The 20,042-nt window shown below is 32.2% G+C and overlaps 1 protein-coding gene across 1 annotated transcript; it reads right to left on the bottom strand.

The window, feature by feature from the left end:
- Nucleotides 1-2,663: 2,663 nt before the first annotated feature.
- LOC145037205 (F-box protein At1g49990-like) lies at nucleotides 2,664-4,430 on the bottom strand. The gene has a single exon (XM_078985811.1). It carries the CDS (start codon nucleotides 4,302-4,304, stop codon nucleotides 2,796-2,798), a length of 1,509 nt encoding a protein of 502 aa, XP_078841937.1. The 5' UTR covers nucleotides 4,305-4,430; the 3' UTR covers nucleotides 2,664-2,795.
- Nucleotides 4,431-20,042: the final 15,612 nt, after the last annotated feature.

The following is a 20,042-nucleotide window of genomic DNA, read 5'->3' as shown; positions in this document are numbered from 1 at the left end:
TTGATTATTTATTAGAATCTGATTACTAATAAATATTATCAACACTTATCTTTAATTGGAAAATTATTATTTATGGAAATAATATTTTTTTAGAGAGAAAACAACTAGTAAATCATAAAGTAAGATTTTATATGTTTTGTACATCTCTTTGGACCTTTTTAATTCCATTTATATAGATATAGGTTACATAATTATAAGATGCAAATGCTAGTAAATAAGAAGGAATAAAAGACAAAATCTCTTTTATTTTTACAAGCCAAAGTCGTGGCTTGTCCAAGGCATGGTGAGGTTGCTTGTGAAGCAACCTCTTACACCTCATGCTTCTTATTTACACCATTCTTTCATTTATTAAAAGGTATGGTCCTTCTTACATGCATGTAAGTATATAAAGAGAAGAATAGCAAGACTTTTGAGCTAGTTTTTCTAAGCTTTAGAGATCTTTCTGTCTCCATCTCTTGCAACTTGTTTGTTTCTAGGGTGCTTATAAAGTTGCTTCTCCTTAAGACTAATTTAGTATTAGTTTTTAATGGCTTAAGAAATGTTTCATACAGGTGAAGCCTAGCATCTTGAAGTGATTTATATTTGCTTGGTGGATACATATAGATAGCCTCTATTTTGAGTCTTTTGCTTCGCTTCATCAACTTCCAATCTCCCATGAGAATTATAGACTTCGAAGATTATATTTTCCTCTTTGTTGTTGATTTAATTTTTCCATGATTGCAAAATGACCATTGATAGGTATAAAATGGTTTTATTATTATTATTCAAGTTTTATTGCTTTCATTATCGTTTTAGCATTTTTTTGTGAAAACGATTTTGAATAAAACCCAACAAAAGCATGCACCCTTTTTACGCTCTTTGTAGATCACATGCTTCTAAAGCATGATTTATGTTAAAGAATCCAACAAATCAATACCTAAATTAGAAAGAATCACAAAGAGCACCTATTTCATTTTCATAATTAAACCACATCAAAGAAGTAATAAGAGAAAATGATGTCATGATCAATTTCAAGAGAAGTAACAAAACCCTTACCTTTTAATCTCTTAACAAACAAGAATTGTGTATACAAAGACACACTTACTACATAAGTCCTTTTATTAAACTTCTATTTTAAGTATATGCTTCAAAATCAACGTTTAATGAAACATGTTAAAAATTTGAGTTATTCACCAAAATAATCATATTTAGATGTCAAATAGACTCATTTGTCCAACTTTTTATCTTTTATCACAAAATGCCCATATACCTAGCACGTTTAGATCGCCAATTCACGACTACACCCACAATCGCCACCAAATTTCTTCTTCATAGGGATGGGAAAATCCCTCACTTCGTGTTTGAAGTCTCCTTTACTAAAATCCACCATGTTTGGCATCATAACTAATCTAAACCCAAATTTTGTTTTCTTCTTCCCTGTTTCCTTCATCCCATTTTTTTATCGTAAATTTTTTTAAGTCAAAAAGATTTTTCATTTCCATTTTGAGAAGAAAATAAAAATCTCTTATCTTACTCTTCATCTCCATATACATAAAAAAACCTACTTCTCTCTCTTAATCTCATCCATCATGACATTTTCTTTCTTACTTGAAAATTAGAATACTAGATCTTCATCAAAACCTTAGATTTTTTTTCATACTCCTAAATTCCATTTTTAGAAGAAAATAAAAATCTCAATCTTACTCTTCATCTCCATATGCATAAAAAAAACCTACTTCTCTATCTTAATATCATCCATTATAACATTTTTTTTCTTACTTGAAAATTAGAATACTAGATTTTCATCAAAACCTTAGATTTTTTTTCATACTCCTAAATTCGCAACCTAAATTTAGGAGAGCTTTACAATTAAAAAAAATTGTGTTTGTATGTCAGATAAACTACATCACGAACCTTTTTTCATGGACATGAATTTATAATCATATTAACCGTAAAACTTTATAATAAGATAAGTATCAATCACCAATAAAAACATAGATAAGTATCAATCACCAATAAAAACATAATAGTATTTTTTTTTCAATTTGAAAAAAAACATTTAAAAATGTTTTTATCATTAGATATAAGACAGATTATTTGTAGAGGTCACTGCAATCATTTAGAGTTTTCTAAGCGGTTGTTGTAATAGTGTTTATAATATTTTATTTTACCCTTTAATCATATTAAACTATTCTATATTTTACTACTGTTTTGCCTATTTAATTTATTTTATTAAACATACAAAATAGAAAATAACTTCTTATTTATGGATAAATATATCATTGAAATTCTCTCTCTCTCTCTCTCTCTCTCTCTCTCTATATATATATATATATATATATATATATATATATATATATATATATATATAATAATAATAATAAATTAAAAGAGGGTTAATGTTCAAAAACATATATTTATGATCGGAAAGATAGGTTTTGGTTGAATAAATATTAATGAAAATGTCATCCGACAAAACTAAAAGGCTTTTTAATAAGTTAGCCATTAGAAATATTCTAAGTCAATCTCGATTGTAGACACCTATCAATTCTATGATACAAACAAAATGGCTTCATATAGGCTTCTCATTCTTCTGCAACCCTCAATTACACAAACAATATTGCATCATAGATATGGAGAAAAAGACCAACAAAGGCATTATATACATCACCAAAAAAAAAAAAAAAAAAAAAACTAGTTTTATTCATTATTAAAACACCTTAACTTTTAGATTTAAGACTCAAACTATAACATATCAAAAGTTGAAAACACAAACAAACAACACATATCACTACAAACTTGCCCATATCTAAATTCTAAAAACGAGTATAGATTCTATACGAACGCTTGCGATGTCCACCTTTCCCCTTCGCAGCCTTCTTTGGAACACGCGGAATCGGAACTCGAGTTGGCCACCTCGGAATCACAAATGGCACCACCACTCGCCATGAAAGATCTTCAACAACACCAATAGGTTTACAAGCCACATCTAACCTTTTATTCTCGATATCATAGGATACAACACAATTAAGCTCCTCGCACCTCAGGTAAACAATATTCAGATCGAAAGGGTTGAAAGATAATGGAAGGAAATTAGCAGTCATTAACCAGGAGGTTAACTCAGGATCCGAAGATGAAAGATCACTCCGAGTCACTTTAAACTCAGAGCACCATTCTCCTTTCTCATAATCTTTCAAATCCCACATGCTAAAACAGTAAAACGAAGAAGGTTCAGGTGATACCTCGAAAAATCGAAGCTTACCTTGCGTTTCATCACATAATCGATAAATCCCTTCGTATTCGTACTCACTGTCGATGTCTCTTTCATCTGGGAATGGAATAACGCGACACGATTTTTGATTTCGATAGGGATCAAAAGCAACCATGCCATGAATGTCGACAAACCAATGAAGGATGCCCTTATAGGTGATAGGACCTCCACCTCGTTTCAGAAGGGCGATTGGTTTGCTACAGGGTAACTTATAATCGGCCCATTTTCCAGTATCAGATGAAAAGGTTTCAAGATTGAGATAGTTTGAGGGTGAACTGAGTAGTTCTACTCTGACAACGGTGAAGCTTACGAGAACATTGTCTTCGTTTACTTTACTAACAAATCCCTCGCCGAAGAAAATTGGGTGGCGATTTGTGGATCTGTCTTTCGGTCGAGGTAAAGTAACCGATTGTCTGGTTACCGGATCGCAAACATAGTAAACCAGAGGTCCTAATAAACAACAGAGAACCAAGCCATTGCTGACACCCAAGACTTTGAATTGATCAGATTGTTGTTGTTCTTCGATAGTAGAGAGAAAAAGGACTGAGAATTTTGAGGAATTGTAATTCTCGGGACGGAATCGATCAAGAACGTCTGTGAATTTCGACACATAAATGTACCTATACAAAATTCTGAAAGGTATGGATGATGAGGATGCGCTATCTGTGAGCATACGCGAGCAATAGAAACGGGAAAATGAAGGCTGAGAAATTAGGTCTAGCCAGTGTTTGCAAACACATTTGAACCTAAAAAGTGATTTCAGGGGCAATCTTGCGAGGATTTCGAGAAGGAGAGACTCAGTGAGGTTTTGAATATTGTATGAGAAGGTATGAGCAAGGAGAACAAGCCCTAGAACTGATGATTCGGAAAGAGGGTTTACTTGTGTTGAATCGATTGGTGTGATTACCTGAGATTGAGATTGAGATTGAGATTGAGAGTGTTTTCTCTTTCTTGAATAGGTGATGATCTGATGAGGGTGGCTCGGAAATGACTTCTGATCACCATCATCGTCGATGTGATTGTCGATTTGATTGATTGAATGGTTGGGTTCCATTAGCGGTGGTTTGAGGTTGGAAATGGAAAGAGCGCCACCAAGGCTAGTTCTTGGTGAAAGTTCATACACTAAAATTAGGTTGCCACAATTACAGACACAAGAACGCCCTTTTAAAGGGCTCTCGATGCTATAAGAATGTAGTTGGCTTTTAATGCTTTGACTACTTTAAAAGAAATATATTCAGAAATATTGACTAAAAAACAATACATAAATGAAAGTTGATGAACAAATAACCAATTATTTAAAATATTAAAAAAGTTGATGAACCGATAACAATTTATTTATAGCATTCTAAAAATAGTACTATGTAGTAAATATTAGTTGTAGGTTTTCTTTTTTCTTTTTTTGTTTTTTGTTTTTGTTTTTTTTTTTGTTTTTTTGTTTTTTTGTTAAATCTATGGTTTTAAGAATGTAACATCCGGTTTCAGATATGAATTTGATGTTTAAGGGGCTGTTTGTTTTTTTTTTGTGAAGAGCTACGCAATCACTTTTATCTGTGCCGCGTAGACATATGCCCTCGCAGAGTGTTTGTTTTTTGGAAAATGCGCAGATCAAAAACGTCTGCGCGAGGTCTTCCTGACGCAGACATGGGTCACTGTCTTCAAAGGTCTTCAGACCTCATTTTAACTATAAAAATTAAAAATAAAAATAAAATAAAATTAAAAAAAATTAAAAAAAAAAAAAGACCACTCGTTTTTTTTTTCTCTTTTTGCTGAAAATGCATTTTTAATCTTTATGATATGAAATTAAGTTTGAAAAATTAATTTATTTCAACAGCTGAAGACGTTAAAAACAAAAAAACTTCTTATAGCAGACTGCAGACATTTGGTCCACCTCTTCTGCCGCAGAGGCTTGCAGATGTGATCCGTAGACTACAGTCATTTTGGCTTCAAAAAAACAAACAGCACCTAAATTTTGTGTAATCTTGGTGGCCACGCCGTGGTGGAGAAGATCACCACAATGTGACAACAAATTTTGTGTCGCGATCTATTTTAGTTTAAAAATAATTTATATGTTTAAAATGTTTGTGTTTCAGAAATAATAAAATATCATATTTTTTATAAAAATAAATATATTTATATAATAAATTAGACAAATATATTTATATTTTATATGTTTAAAATGTTTATATTTATTTTTTATGTTTAAAATGTTTATGATATTTTTATAAAAAACATATGATAATATTATTATGTATTTAAACATATAAAAAATATGATACATTAGTATTTCTGAAATACAGACCTTTTAAACATATAAAATATTTTTATCTGCTTTTTAAAAAAATTAATTGAATGTAATTGATGCCATATTATTCATATTAACTATTTTATCATAATTAATTATTAACTAACAGATGTTTTTAAATTTTGTTTTGAAAAGTTGAAGTATTAATTAAGAAATATATTCAAATTTTGATAAAACTAGGTAATTTTTTTTAAAATTTAAATATAAAAAATTTATATCAAACCAATATAAAAGTTACCGTATTTAAAGCTAAAAATATGTTTCAGTAGAAAACTATAGTTTTATCAAATTTTGAATATATATTTATATTTTTTATGTTTATAATCTTAAGGGATTTTTTGCAAAATATTTTGTAAACTTAAGGGTTTTTTCGCAAAAAATAATTCATAGTAACCTGGAAACCTGTAATAAACCTGCTATTACAGGTAACAAGGGTAAAACCGACAAAAAATGACAAGTTTGCGGTATAAACGAACCAAAAATCTGCCGAAGGGTAAAACCGATATTTTTTGTCAAACTTAAGGCTTTTTATGATACTATCCCTATAATTAATTGGAAATTATTTATTTCATGGAAATATTAATTTTCAATGGCAAATAACATAATATATCATTATTAGGTCATGTACATCATTTTGGATTAGAAAGAATTTTGTCTTTTAGCTAAAAAGATAGGTTTTATATCTTATAGTAAAACTTAAAGAGAATTTTATACCTTTTGTCCTCTTGCTTGGCCTCAAAACTATAGGTACTCAAGACAAGAGACAAGTTCTCTTTTGAATTAGTTTAGTAGCCGAATCCCCACGTGTTCCGCGTGAATATAATTATTTAATTAAAATACTAACATTTAACAAATTGTGATTTAATATTTATACATGTAAAACCAATGTCAATAAAAAAAACAAAATCTATAGTTAACATATTAGTTTTATTAATTTTAATAAGTTTATATCATTAGTTATTTATACTATTAATTCGTGATTTTATAATCCGTTTTATGTTGTGTAAATTATATATCAAACATATATTGATTTCTATGTATAAACAAAACAAAGTTGTATGAAAAAAAAAATACTACAACTTTTGATGATTTTATAGAACGTTTTAATCGTGAAAATTATACATAAAACGTATTCCGATTTGTTTATATAAAACAAATAACAAATAGTATGAAAAACACTATAGATTTTAATAAAATAAAAAAACTACAACATTATAACATTTACATCAAACAAAACTTATTAAACACTTATAAATCATTCAAAATGAATATTTTGAAATCAAAATACATTTGATCTATAGAAACATTGTTATAAAAAAATTGTGTTGAAATAACCATTGATACGACAAAACTTTTTTTTTTCAACCCTTTTATTTTGAATCACAAATCTTTTCAAACATATGGTTTTCTAATCAAAACTTACTTATATACTCTAATATAGCTACAATGTGAAATGACATTGCATATTAATAACCATCAGTTTAATAAAACTTTTGAATGTAGTGGAAAATATATAGGCAGATAGATTATATTTAAAATCATAATTACATTTAAATAAAAAAAAAACTATTGAGTTGTAGTGGGATATTTAAACTCTTGATTTGTGCCCAATAAGAAATATATTCAGAGATATTGATTAAATACAATAGAGTAAGTGATAGTTGATGAACTGATAACAATTTATTTAAAACATTAAAAAAGTTGGATGAACTGATAACAAATTATTTAAAGCATTCTAAAATTAGTACTATGTAATAAATATTAATTTTAGGTCTTCCTTTTTTGTTTTTTTTTTTAAATCTAGGGTTGTGAGACTGTAACATCCAGTTTCAAGTATGAATTTGATGCTTAAATCTTGTGCAATCTTGGTGGCCACGACGTGGTGGGAAGATCACTATGACGTAACAACCAATTTTGGGTCGTGATCTTTTTTAGTGGCCACGACATGGTCATGTATTGGCCACGACGTGGCGATGTCTTAGGCTCGAACCTAATTTTCCGGGGTTAATGTTATATTTAAAGGATGTGATAGGTAGGGTTTCGTCCATCCCCAACCTCCATCACCCTCCAAGTCCAAAAACCAAACCCTAATAACTTGATTCCTTATTTGAGCTCTATTTAGTGTTCTTAGTGATCATTGAAGCAATAAGAACTTTCTAGTTAAGGGAACCTTTTGGCAATCTTAGGGATTTAATTTGAGTAACTTCTTGACATTTGCAATTCATCTATTTTGGATCTTGATGGTTGGTTTCTTGTAGATTTAGGAGTTGAAAGATCTAGTATGCTCAAGAGTCGTATTACAGTGATATTGTTAATTAACATATGATCCTAAAAGTCACACTAACAACTTGATATAACTGATTATTTATTAGAATTTGATTTTAATAAATATTCAATAAACTCTTATAATTAATTGGAAATTATTTATTTCATGGAAATATTCTTTTTCAATGGCAAATATATGGTATGATTTATTAGGTCATGTATACCATTTTGGACTAGAAACACTTTTGTCTTTTAGCTAAAAAGATAGGTTTTATATCTTATAAAACTTAAAGAGAATTTTATACCTTTTGTCCTCTTGCTTGGCCTCAAAACTATGAGTACCTAGGGACAAGATACAAGTTCTCTTTTGTATTAGTTTACTAGTCGAATCTCTGCGCATTGTGCGTGAATATAATTATTTAATTAAAAGACTAACATTTAACAAATTGTGATTTAATATTTATACATGTAAAACCAATGTCAATAGAAAAACAAACTATATAGTTAACATATTAGTTTTATTAATTTTAATAAGTTTATATCATTAGTTATTCATACTATTAATTCATGATTTTATAGACCGTTTTATGTTTTGTAAATTATATATCAAACATATATTGATTTCTATGTATAAACAAAACAAAGTTGTATGAAAAAAATACTACAACTTTTGATGATTTTATAGAACGTTTTAAGTCGTGGAAATTATATATAAAACGTATTTCGATTTGTATATATAAAACAAATAAAACTTATTAAACACTTAACAATCATTCAAAAGGTTTACTTATATACTACTAATATAACTATTTCTAAAATATTATACCATTTATGTCAAACAAAACGTATTTCTAAAGATCAACCCTTTTATTTTGAATCACAAATCTTTTTACATATGGTTTTTTAATCAAAGGTTTACTTATATACTACTAATATAACTATAATGTGAAATAGCATTGCATATTAATAACCGTCGGTTTAAAAAACCTTTGAATGTAGTGGAAAATATATAGTCAAATTACATTAAATTTGAAATCATAATTACATTTAAATAAATAAATAAATAAAAACTATTGAGTTGTAGTGGGAGTTTTAAACTCTTGATTTGTGCCTGATAATGTAATATAAATATTAACAGTTATATGTTATAAAAATAATATTATAAGTATCTATTATTGAAATAATATTTTTTTAAATAAGTTGTAACTAATATTATAATAATTTTAAGTGTGCGATAAGGAATATATAAAAAGTTGTGTTTGAATTAAATTGAATTAAGTTTTTTATTTAAAATTATTTTAAATTATAGGTACTTTTAACTAATTTATAAATAATTTATTTGAATATTTTTTATTTCCTATATTATTATTATTATTATTATTATTATTGTTGTTGTTGTTGTTGTTGTTGTTGGTGGTGGTGGTGGTGTTGTTGTTGTTAATGTTATACTTTTTTATTGTATTTTCATTTTTTCTTTACAGCTATTAGATATTGGAAGAGAATGAACGGTCCAAATAAAATAGTGATTTGAATTTCAAAACTATAGTAATTGTTATGTACTGCGACCAATCTTACAAAATATATGTTCAGAGTGGGTTAGGGTGGAGGAGTGTTACACTTGAGGTATATTTTTATCACTTACATTTTCTTATGAAAATATTAATATTTTATATATTTTATTTTTCCTTTACAATAAAGAACGAATAAGGAAAAATGAAATTGACAAATGTAATAAGATAATTTATTTTTGTTACATAAAAACATTTAAAATTGGGTACATACATATAAGTTTTGGTAGAACATAAAGAATTCATTTTTATAACACACATAATTATTGATTTTCAACAATAAAGTCATATCATATTAAAAAAATCATCCATTATAGTTTGTCATTATCACCAACAATTTGGAATAATAATTGTAAACTCATTTCATCAAAATCAATTATAAAAAACTCCATCGATGTTATTTACAGCAAAATAAGCAATAGAAACTACCATAGTATATACATTGCATAAAATACATGTTAAATAATGTTCTCTTGTACATAAAATATATTTTCTTAACACAAAAAGAGAGAGACAACATAAAGATACATGCATGTTAACAAAGTTAATTGTTCTAATTGATAAATAGTTTGATGGTTGATTTACCAAAAGTTCATGAGAAGTAATTATCAATGCTACTTCATCATCCTGTGATTATAGAAAGATGCATAACACATAAACTTAAAAATGATCTCAAGTATACCTTTAAAAACATACCTAAATTTGAACCTTGGTTGATATCTAAAACTTTACATGCACCCAATTTGAGTTGACATACATGCAATATGTAACCTGCAAATTTATTATATAGGCTAAATATATTGTTTAAATCATAAATTAAATAGCATGATTTGAAGAGTTTTAGGAGTTACAAATCATAATATTTCAATTAATCATAAATTAATTTGTATAGGTTGAATACTCTTAGGAGTTTCAAATGCATGAGGTTCAAGGAAAAATGGTCATGGGAGTTTCAAATGCATAAGGTTCAAGGAAAAATGCTAGCTTTATAAGATATGTAGATATAGATATAGATAGATAGATAGATAGATAGATAGATAGATAGACATAAATAGATAGATTGTAGGAGACATGCTTTAGAAACATGTCTTATGATAATAATAAACAATATGGCTAGAGGTATGGTGTGCTAAGAACTATTGGGTAATGTATTTACTTTAAGAAGACTTTCACTACTTCCTCATTCTTTAATACAAAACCGTAATATACATATTGGACTGCATTCTCTCCTATTTTGTTCATCCCTTTTGAAGATTACTTGCATCTCAGTTTTTCTCTTTAAGTTCTTATTTTTATATGAACTTAAAGCTTATGAGATTAAGAGTTTTACTAGACTAGCATCTTAAATCAAGTTGGTAACTTGTTAGTGTCTCAAAGGTTGCACATTCCCCATCAACTCCAATCCTATCCTTGAGGCTTCAAAGTCTACAAAGGTTGTTATACTCTTCTTCCTCTTTGGTGCTTGATTTCTTTCCAAACTTTGCAAGAAGATCCATGGTTGGTTATAACTAGTTTATAATTATTCAAAAATACACAAGTCTTCTACTGCTAAAATCTTGTTTTTAAAACTATTTTTTTTAATAAAAACTCAACAGTTGGTATCAGATTAAAACATAAGGATAACTTTTATTTATAAGAAAATGAGTTCATACATATTTTCTATGACAACTCTAATTATTATTTTTGTGACAAAAGTTTTCATGCATATTTTGTCATTTAAAGTTGTCTTAGAAAAACAAAGGTTGTTTTATGTGTATGTTGATACATATGATATGCATAAACTAGTCAATGACCTTTGTGTTGTTGTGTTTGTTATTATTGTTTAAAAATCGTTGTATATTTATTATTCATGTGGTATGTAATAATTAAATAGATTAATTTTCTTGGATTATTTTTGTAAGTAATATATTAGTTTTTACAAATAATTTATTTATACAAAAAAATGCAACAAGAAATGAAGTTGGAGCCATTTTTGAAGGCAAAAAGTGGTAATTTTCGAAGTTAAAAGCATGTTGGGAAGTTAGTGACAGTTTTTGTAAATTGTCACTAAATTTGTTTCTTAAGGGCTGTTGGACATTTAGCGACAGTTACTGAATTATTACCTTCAAGTAGTTTTTCCAATCTTTTCAAGCAATAGGTGTTTTCTCAAGTGTGAGCTTCTACAACAACATTACTAAAATATTTTTGGTCCTTTTAGATGTCCATTTAGGAATGGACTTGGCATCATTTGTGTTGGCTCACAAAAATATCGTTAGTTGGTTATGTTTATGCATATATTTTTATGTATGTTTGTGTTTTTACTTTATGCAATTATTACATGTGGTTGATAAATTAATTTTCACATGCTAAAATAATTTTTGAACAAAAATAAACATCACGTGGAGTTTGGTTTTTTAAAATTTATAATGTGGACATAAGATGTAACAAATTATTGTTTTAAAATAAAATTTGATTTATAAAAACGTTAATAACGGTAAATTTTGAAACACTCGATTTTAAGTTTTAAAAATGGTGACTTTTGTAGCTTATACAAACTCCAAATATAAAAGTAATAAAATGAGTTTTATTTAAGATATAAAAGGTTCAAATATGCTCAAACTCAAACTTAATACCAGTTATTAAATTTAAAATTGAATCATGTTAAATTATATAAAAACTAGCTTTTATATAGTACCTCTAAAAGTGATTTTCTTTTGAAAAATTGATATCATGACTTATTATATGCATGTAATAACCATGATATCATATATTTTTAAAACTGAAATTATAAAACATAAAAAGAGCATTTCAAACCTCAAATCTATCCAATCCATTTTGAAGAACACTCATACATCTCTTGTACACACTAGTAGGATAAAGGATACATAACCGCTTAGTGTTATCTTTTGATGGTCGGGGTGTATTTGCGATTTCTATAACCAAGTTATAGGCTGATCACACAAGTTTTTCAAATTGAATGATTTGATCTAAAATCTTTTGTTATATATGATACCTAAGCAAGCGAAATCTAAGGCATGGATGGGATCAAACATGTCTAATTAAGTTTATTATTAGATATCCCATAAATCTAGGAATTATATAGTATGATATAAATGATAATTGATATCTATTGGGTTGGATTCAAATGAATGGGTAAAGGTCATCTAACCATCTATTTGTTTTTTTAACTTGGATCATAGACTTTGATAATTAAAGTTTTTGAAAACTAAAAGGGTATTAATTATTAAAGACAAAATATTGAAAAAACTAAATGAATTTTGTTAAAAATTTGTAGATATAAATAATTAATTCTCATTACTTTGAATTGTCATTTTATTTAATGGCTTAACGAAATAATAACATTTAATAGATATTATGTCTTGAGAGACATTCTTGTGAGAGATGTGAAATTGTGTACACTTAAAGTTCCTATTCCTAAACAACTTGCTTTGAGCAATAAATGTAACACCCTATTCGGAAAAGCATTCATTTATGGATCCAGAAGTCAAGGCTAGTGGCATTTTGGTCATTTATGGATTTTGAGTTTTATTCAAGAAGGTTTCGGGCCGGCATGTATTGTTAGAAGGGTAGAGCTTCTCTCCACCTTTCTGTGGATATAAATTTCATTAGGAAGGGATCTAGAATGAAGGAGTTATGACATTTTGAAGATATTGGCAATAATGGCCCTTATGGAGAAAAGTTCGCATGGAAGGCCATGCATTCATTTTTGGAACGCGTGTGGGTACGCCCAGTGTAAGTTGGGTTACGCCCAGCGTAGTGGAGCGACTGATCATGGGTGCGGAGATTCGTACGCCCAACATACGCTCAGAGCCTCAAAACCCTATTTTTAGGGAGTGCCACTATATAAAGAACATAATCGCTCCAACCTAGCCCCCTTATCAGCCTCCCTAACTTCAGAGAAACCCTAGAACGCCCCAACCCTTCTTTTTGTGAGATCTTGACCTTGGGAAGCCTAGTTTGGTGGTTTAAAGCTTGGAAGAGAAAAGAAGAAGAGTGACAAGGAGAAAACTTAGAGGCCAGAGCTTATAGATCTAAGATAACATCATCTTCTGGAACTCTTTGAAGGTATAAAGCTCACAACTTTACTTAAGGGTGCTTAGATCTAGTATGGTTTAGTTTTGGTCCAAAGGTGAAAGCTTTATGGCTTAAACCCGATTTCCAAACCAAGGGTTACCTCCCTTGGTGCTAAATGACTCCCTAGAACAGAAAGTTGATATCTTGATGGTCCAAATGAGTTCATGCATGAGTTATGACCTTTTCCATGGAAATAGATTATGGTTTTTGGAGTTGGAGCTTATGTGAGTCATGGAAGCCATAAAGTAAGCAACTTTATGGTTTAAGACATGAAATAAGACCTGGATATGAGTTTGTAGCCTTTGAATCGGAGTATTAAGCACTTAATGGAAAGATGGATTAACAGGGTGCTACGCTGAGCGTACGTGTAGGTATGCCCAGCGTACTCATCATTAAGCCTGTACGCTAAGCGTACATTGGAGAACACCCGCGTAACGCTGCCAGTTGGGATTCGAGCATTTGGGCCTCGGTGTGGGCTGTGCTTTGGACTATGGGTCTTTGGGCCTTAATGGGCCATCAGGAGTCAGTAATTATGGGCTAAGTATATGTGTTGGGCTTAGGGTAAGGCCTAATAAAGGGATTGGGCCCAATGTAGCAAATTGGGCCATTAATGGGCTAATAGTGGGCTTGGGAAGCCTATCTAGTGTTGGGCCTTTTATATTATGGTTGAGCCTTAGTTATGAGCCATATTGGGGGTAGGGGTAAAATGGTCCTAAGAAGGACTATCGCATTGAGCTAAGTGTTATTTGATCTTGGTAGCTCGGGGAGCTGAGGGAGCAGTAGTCGGGGGAAAACTTCGGTTAGCAGCCTAAGGGTTATCAGCAAAAGTTCAGCAGTGCAGATGAGTTTCCCTTTGTGTGAATGGGTCTATGACCACAATGCCAACCCATGTAGTTATGAGTATGAAGACCCGGGGGTTAGCCCTATGTACCGTTTGCTAGTATGAGATTCAGGACCAAGGTCCAAAGTAGGGCGGGTGCTCAAGGAATGGTTTGCATGATAGAGTATACTTGTTGTCTATGTGATACTTGTATGTGCTTGTTAGGGAGGTGAGTGTGGGCAAGGTCCCGTATCTCACCATTAGCAGAGTATGGACGGGGTTCCATATCTCATTAGTAGCCGACCAGGGGCGAGGCCTGAGTTAGGAAAGGAGTGAGTGTGGGATGGGCCCGTATCTTACTATCAGCAGGAGTGTGGACGGGGTTCCATGACTCATCAGTAGTAGGACAGGGGTGGGGCCCAAGATAGGTGAGGGCTTAGGATAGTAATGAAGTAGGGTATGTTCAGTTTATGTGTTATGTGTTATGGTTATATGTTTGCATGCATTTAGTGGGCGGGGTGTAGAGACAGATGGGGTCTAACGTAAAAACAGATATGTATACTGAGCGGGGCTCAGAGACGGGCGAGGCGTGGGATCGAGCGGGGCCCAATGTAGCGGGCGAGGCCCGATATAACGGGTGAGGCCCGAAGTAGTGGGCGTGGCCTGGTGCTTGCAGTATGTGATTATGTATGGTTTGTGGTAGGTTGGGGAACTCACTAAGCTTTGTGCTTATGGTTTTCAGTTCTGGTTTCAGGTACTTCCGGTAACGGAGGGAAGAGCTCGGGGTGATCGCATGGCACACACCATTGTTTAGTCAGCCTGGGATGTTTTACTCTGATAAAATAAAAGAATGTTTTAGACATGATACTCGGATGTGATATGTTTTGAATGAATGATTGGCATTTGTGGTTTATTTATTAAATTAAAAACGAAATTTTTAGTCATGATTTTTGGGTCGTTACCATAGACCTAAACATGACACCTAGTAAATGCATCACTATGATGCTAAAGATGCATTTAACATCAAACTAGGAATAGTTATTCATGACTTCCATGAAGTCTTGGGTTATATATATATATATATATATATATATATATATATATATATATATATATATATATATATATATATATATATATATATATATATATATATATATATATATTGATGTGTGTAAAACTCACTTAGTTTTAATCCTACTTTAATTATCAAATAACACACAAAAGGCAGTGAACCTATCAATTGTGGTATAGCTAAATACGCAGGGTATCGAACACAGGGAACGGCAAATTAAATTAAAAACTAATTCTACCTAATTTAATTAAGCAAATAAGGGTTTTTCTCTAGTTTTACAAGACTAGAAACTTACTAACTAAAACTAATGCAAAACTAGAAAAGAACAAATTAACTAGATTCAATAATGGGAAAGAAACTTCTGTTTAGTTCAACTCGGTTAACTTTATGGTTGATTTTAAGGTAATAGTGCAATGGATTAATTCTTTCGTTGGTTACCGATTCAAGTGATTAGGTTCGTGTTCACTACCCTAATCCTTAGCAAATTAACTAATTCAAACAGTGGCTAATTGCTTAATTTAATTATATTTACTAGATTAATTATTCGGGTTAAGTTAGACTTGCAATAGCTAATTAATTCGTTATTCTTAATTAACCTCTTGTTTGATGGTCATCTCACAAGCTTGCACATGAATTTACTCAATTTCCTTATTAATCCTAGTTTCATGTTCATTAATTCTAGACATATGGTATAGTGGTCACATATCATATGAGGTTGATAATCAATAGATGTTCATGCTAATCAATTATCTTCCTATTAACAGAAAATTAATTATCATTCATACACAAGGTTCTTTAGCAAGCTAAAATAACAATTAATCACCAACTTGGAATTAATCCTACCAATCAATCAAACCATATTGTCAACTTTGTATTCCCAAACAGAAGTCTAAAGAAATTAGTTCATAACTAAGGTAAATAACAGCAAACAATTAAGTTCAAGTTGCTTAATCATGTTGACAAAAAAAGAATTAAGTAGAATGATGAAATTACGCCTTAATTACTCCCGGGATTGGATTCTAGCTTCTTTGGTCGACTTCTAGGGTTCTTCTGGCTTCTTATTCGCAGCTAAGCACTTCTGAAACTTCCCAGAATTCTCCTTTCTCGAATTATAGAGTTATCTTTATATATGCGTTCCGACTCGTCGAGTCATATGGTGACTCGTCGAGTCCCTCTCACATTAGTCGTGATCCGATAACTATCTTGACTTCCGAATGCTTATCTTTCTGAATCCGCGACCGGACTCGTCGAGTCAAGGGGCAACTCGACGAGTAGAAGCCTTTTTATGGGTGTTTTCTTTCTTCTTTCCACTCTTGAGCTCCTAACCGCTTCTCTTGCTTCCTTTCGCTTCCGAGCTTCATCTTTGGACTGAAAAAAATAATTTAACACTTTTAAGTACCTTTTGTCCATAATATGCAACAATTTAGCTAATATATGAATAAATATTACACTTAATACACACTAAATATGCACATATCAAAATACCCCACACTTGTCTTTTGCTTGCCCTCAAGCAAAACTGAATTTTAAACACATTAGAATCACATTTAATAATTCCAATCCAACCCAACCATTATGCCAAGACCACAACGCATGCATTTGTGTCTAAAATTCCTAAAAACCCCCCATACTCCAAATAGTCACAATCCTCATAAACATTCGCCCACTCACCCCGAACTATGCTCATTTTATGCAACCCTCCGAATCCATCCTCAGAAAACCTCTTTACCCTCAAGGTATTTTTAATTAAGCAACCCAAGCATACATAATCTAGAATTACAACTTTTCGATACCACTATGGAGCTCTTTGGAATTCTTCACTTGCTTGATAATTTGATCTTGGATATCTTTGAATTCACCACCTTTGTTGTTTGATTTTTGGTATCTTCAACTTTTTGGATTTCTTGGAATTTTCGATCTTCATATTTGACATTTGACTTTAATGCTCCAAAAATTCTTCAAACTTTTTCTTGTAATTCTCTCTTTTTTTTTTACATGTATACCTCACTTTTTTCACTCAAATCCCTACATGCTTAAGCAGGGGCGCTCAATCTCAACCTTTATTGGCTAATGATAAAAATCTTCCTGGATACATTTCAGGTTTAGGCTGCTAAACATATTGCATCCCTCAGGCTGAGCAAGGTCGTGTTTTTGTCTCATGATTTCACTGAAATAAGGAAGCCACAAATGCACTAGAACATATATAGGCTCAACTAAACATTTGGGTCTTCATACAATTATTAACACAATTCTAACATGGAATCCTAATTTTTTGTTTTTACCAAAATTTTCTAAATTAGTACCCTAAATAATCCTTTTGGTATGCAAAATTTTTTAAAATTTACTAATATGTAACCAACCCCCTACCCCACACATATGTGATGCAATGCCCTCATTGCATATTATGCATAAAAACAGAAAAATAAAGAGGGAATTGGAACAAACTCCCCTGGGATAGCAGTGGATAGGTTGATCACTCTCATTTAAGCTCCATCTTCAATAAACGTCATACATGGGAACATCCATGTCTCGTGTGGGTCGCTCTAAATATGCGAAAATCGGCGTAAGATCTTCAAGAATGGATATGGAATTAGAAGGATGCAAGTGGTATAAGTATTAGCATCAAATCAGCAGTCGTTCGGTACAAAAAATGATCGACTCGTCGAGTCTGATGATGGACTCGCCGAGTAGCAGCGCGCCATCTCAAAATTTCTGGAAATACAAAGCGACTCATCGAGTCAGCTTAGTGCACTCGACGAGTTGGCCACTGAATGAAAATTCTTGGTATGTGGCAACTGTTTTAGCCTCTAACAACTTCGTTAACCCTTCCTCACATGCGGACTCAATCGCTCATACCCCTAAGACCGGACTTGACACTTTGACGTTAAAAACTCGCTTCCTTGACTCGCTCTCACACGCAAAAACATCCATGCTTTACATCTCTATACCATCCTAAGCAAGCAATCCAAATGCAATCCTGAAAATAACTAAATCAAACAACTATTAAACATAATAATATCTCAAAGCATACACACCAAAAACAAAACAAAATAAAAATGGAAATTGTTTGATTAAAAACACAAAAACACGAATATCAATCTTCATCTTCCTCCTCATCATCATTGGCTCCACTTCCCCCAGCTCCGCTTCGGCGCGCACCAATCCTCTCGTCCCACGATGGAATGTATGGATAATTCCCACCATCAATATGTGGAATATTGAAGTGGTCAAAAAGTCGTATGTGGGATTGGTTGCTAAAATTTAGCCCCCTCGCCATTTGGTCTTGCATCCGCCTCATCTCTATATTGTACCAATCCATTGGTACGTCTTCAGTCTCTAGCGGAATCACTGGCGGCTCATCCTCCACATCCCTTTCCCTTCGTGATCTCACCCTCCTTCCCTATGCTTCGGGACCTACAACTGGGTCATCATTTGGGATGGCATAATGGCCACTACCATAGTCTTCAATGATTCGTGCTCTGCGGAAAAGAATGGGATTAAATGGGGGTGTCGGGATCAATGTCAGGAGGTTCCAGGCACCACGGTTCATCAACCCGAATGAATTAGCCAATCGAGTGACAAACATGCCTCCATTGATACGCGATGTTTTGCGATCTTTGACCGCACCCGCTGAGAGGTATGAAGCAATGCACCATGGGATGTTGCAAAAGACGTCGGGCGTGATAATGCTCCATAGGTAGAAAACATCAAGGTTAGAAACCTTGTCATCGTCCTTCCTTTGGTTGATTGTGGAGGAAATAAGGCGGTGAATGAGGCGGTGGGTCGGGGATCGGATGCTCCCTTCTTGCGCAGACTTCGGGATATAAACTTTATTCCCTATAGTATTCCACTAACCCGTGCTAGTAACCCCATCGGGAAACACCATGTGAGTGGTTGCCAAAAAGGCCCGAAAGAGGTTCGTTGAAACCAAAGGTTGATCATAAATCCCTAGTCGGCAAGCAAGATCCACCACCGAGCATTGATGATACTCGCCCCCAAGACAAAAATTGAAGCTCGCCGGATGATATAAATCCACTCCACCGATAAAAGATACCGTGGAGAAGAACTCCAAGCACAGCTGTAAATATACCGGCTCTTGTATGCGGAAGACCCGGCTCCACCCATCACATATCATCGACTCGCCGTCATGTTGAAACTCCTTTAAAAGGTACGGAGCTAGTTCTTCTTCATATCGCACATTTTGCAACCACTCCCAATCAATTGTGTTCGGTACATAGACCTCCTTCTTTTTGATATCGGAAAGCTTCTTCTTCCACTTCCGCATTGTTGAAGCGGATTCGATTTGTGGGAAATTCAACCATGGAAATTCCCCTTGGCTACCACTTGAAGATTGTCCTCTTCTAAACATGATTCCTGCAAAACATATAAACCAAACCCAGAAAACACAGAATATATAATTAAAAAAACGAACTGTTGCTGCAAATCGACTGGACTCGTCGAGTCCATGCCCGACTCGGCGAGTCGCGCGACCTGTACGAGTCGGTCGACGGGTCTCACAAAATTGAACGATGAAAACTTTAAATTCTTGCAAGGGTTTTGTTCAGGGACTTCCTACTAAGTAATAAGGCCACAATAAGCGTTCAAAACAACAATATTCATGACAAAATCGAAAACCTAGAATTTAATCACTTTTTCAAAAACGGGTTTTTTCATGAAATTGCAAGTAT

The sequence above is a fragment of the Lactuca saligna genome, chromosome 3, assembly GCF_052625555.1.
Source record: "Lactuca saligna cultivar CGN05327 chromosome 3, ASM5262555v1, whole genome shotgun sequence".
NCBI classification, from domain to species: domain Eukaryota; kingdom Viridiplantae; phylum Streptophyta; class Magnoliopsida; order Asterales; family Asteraceae; genus Lactuca; species Lactuca saligna.
This window is presented reverse-complemented; position numbering and strand designations above follow the sequence as displayed.

What these genes read in the sequence shown, in the direction of transcription:
- LOC145037205 (XM_078985811.1), bottom strand. Translation starts at nt 4,304, where the DNA reads ATGGAACCCAACCATTCAATCAATCAAATCGACAATCACATCGACGAT.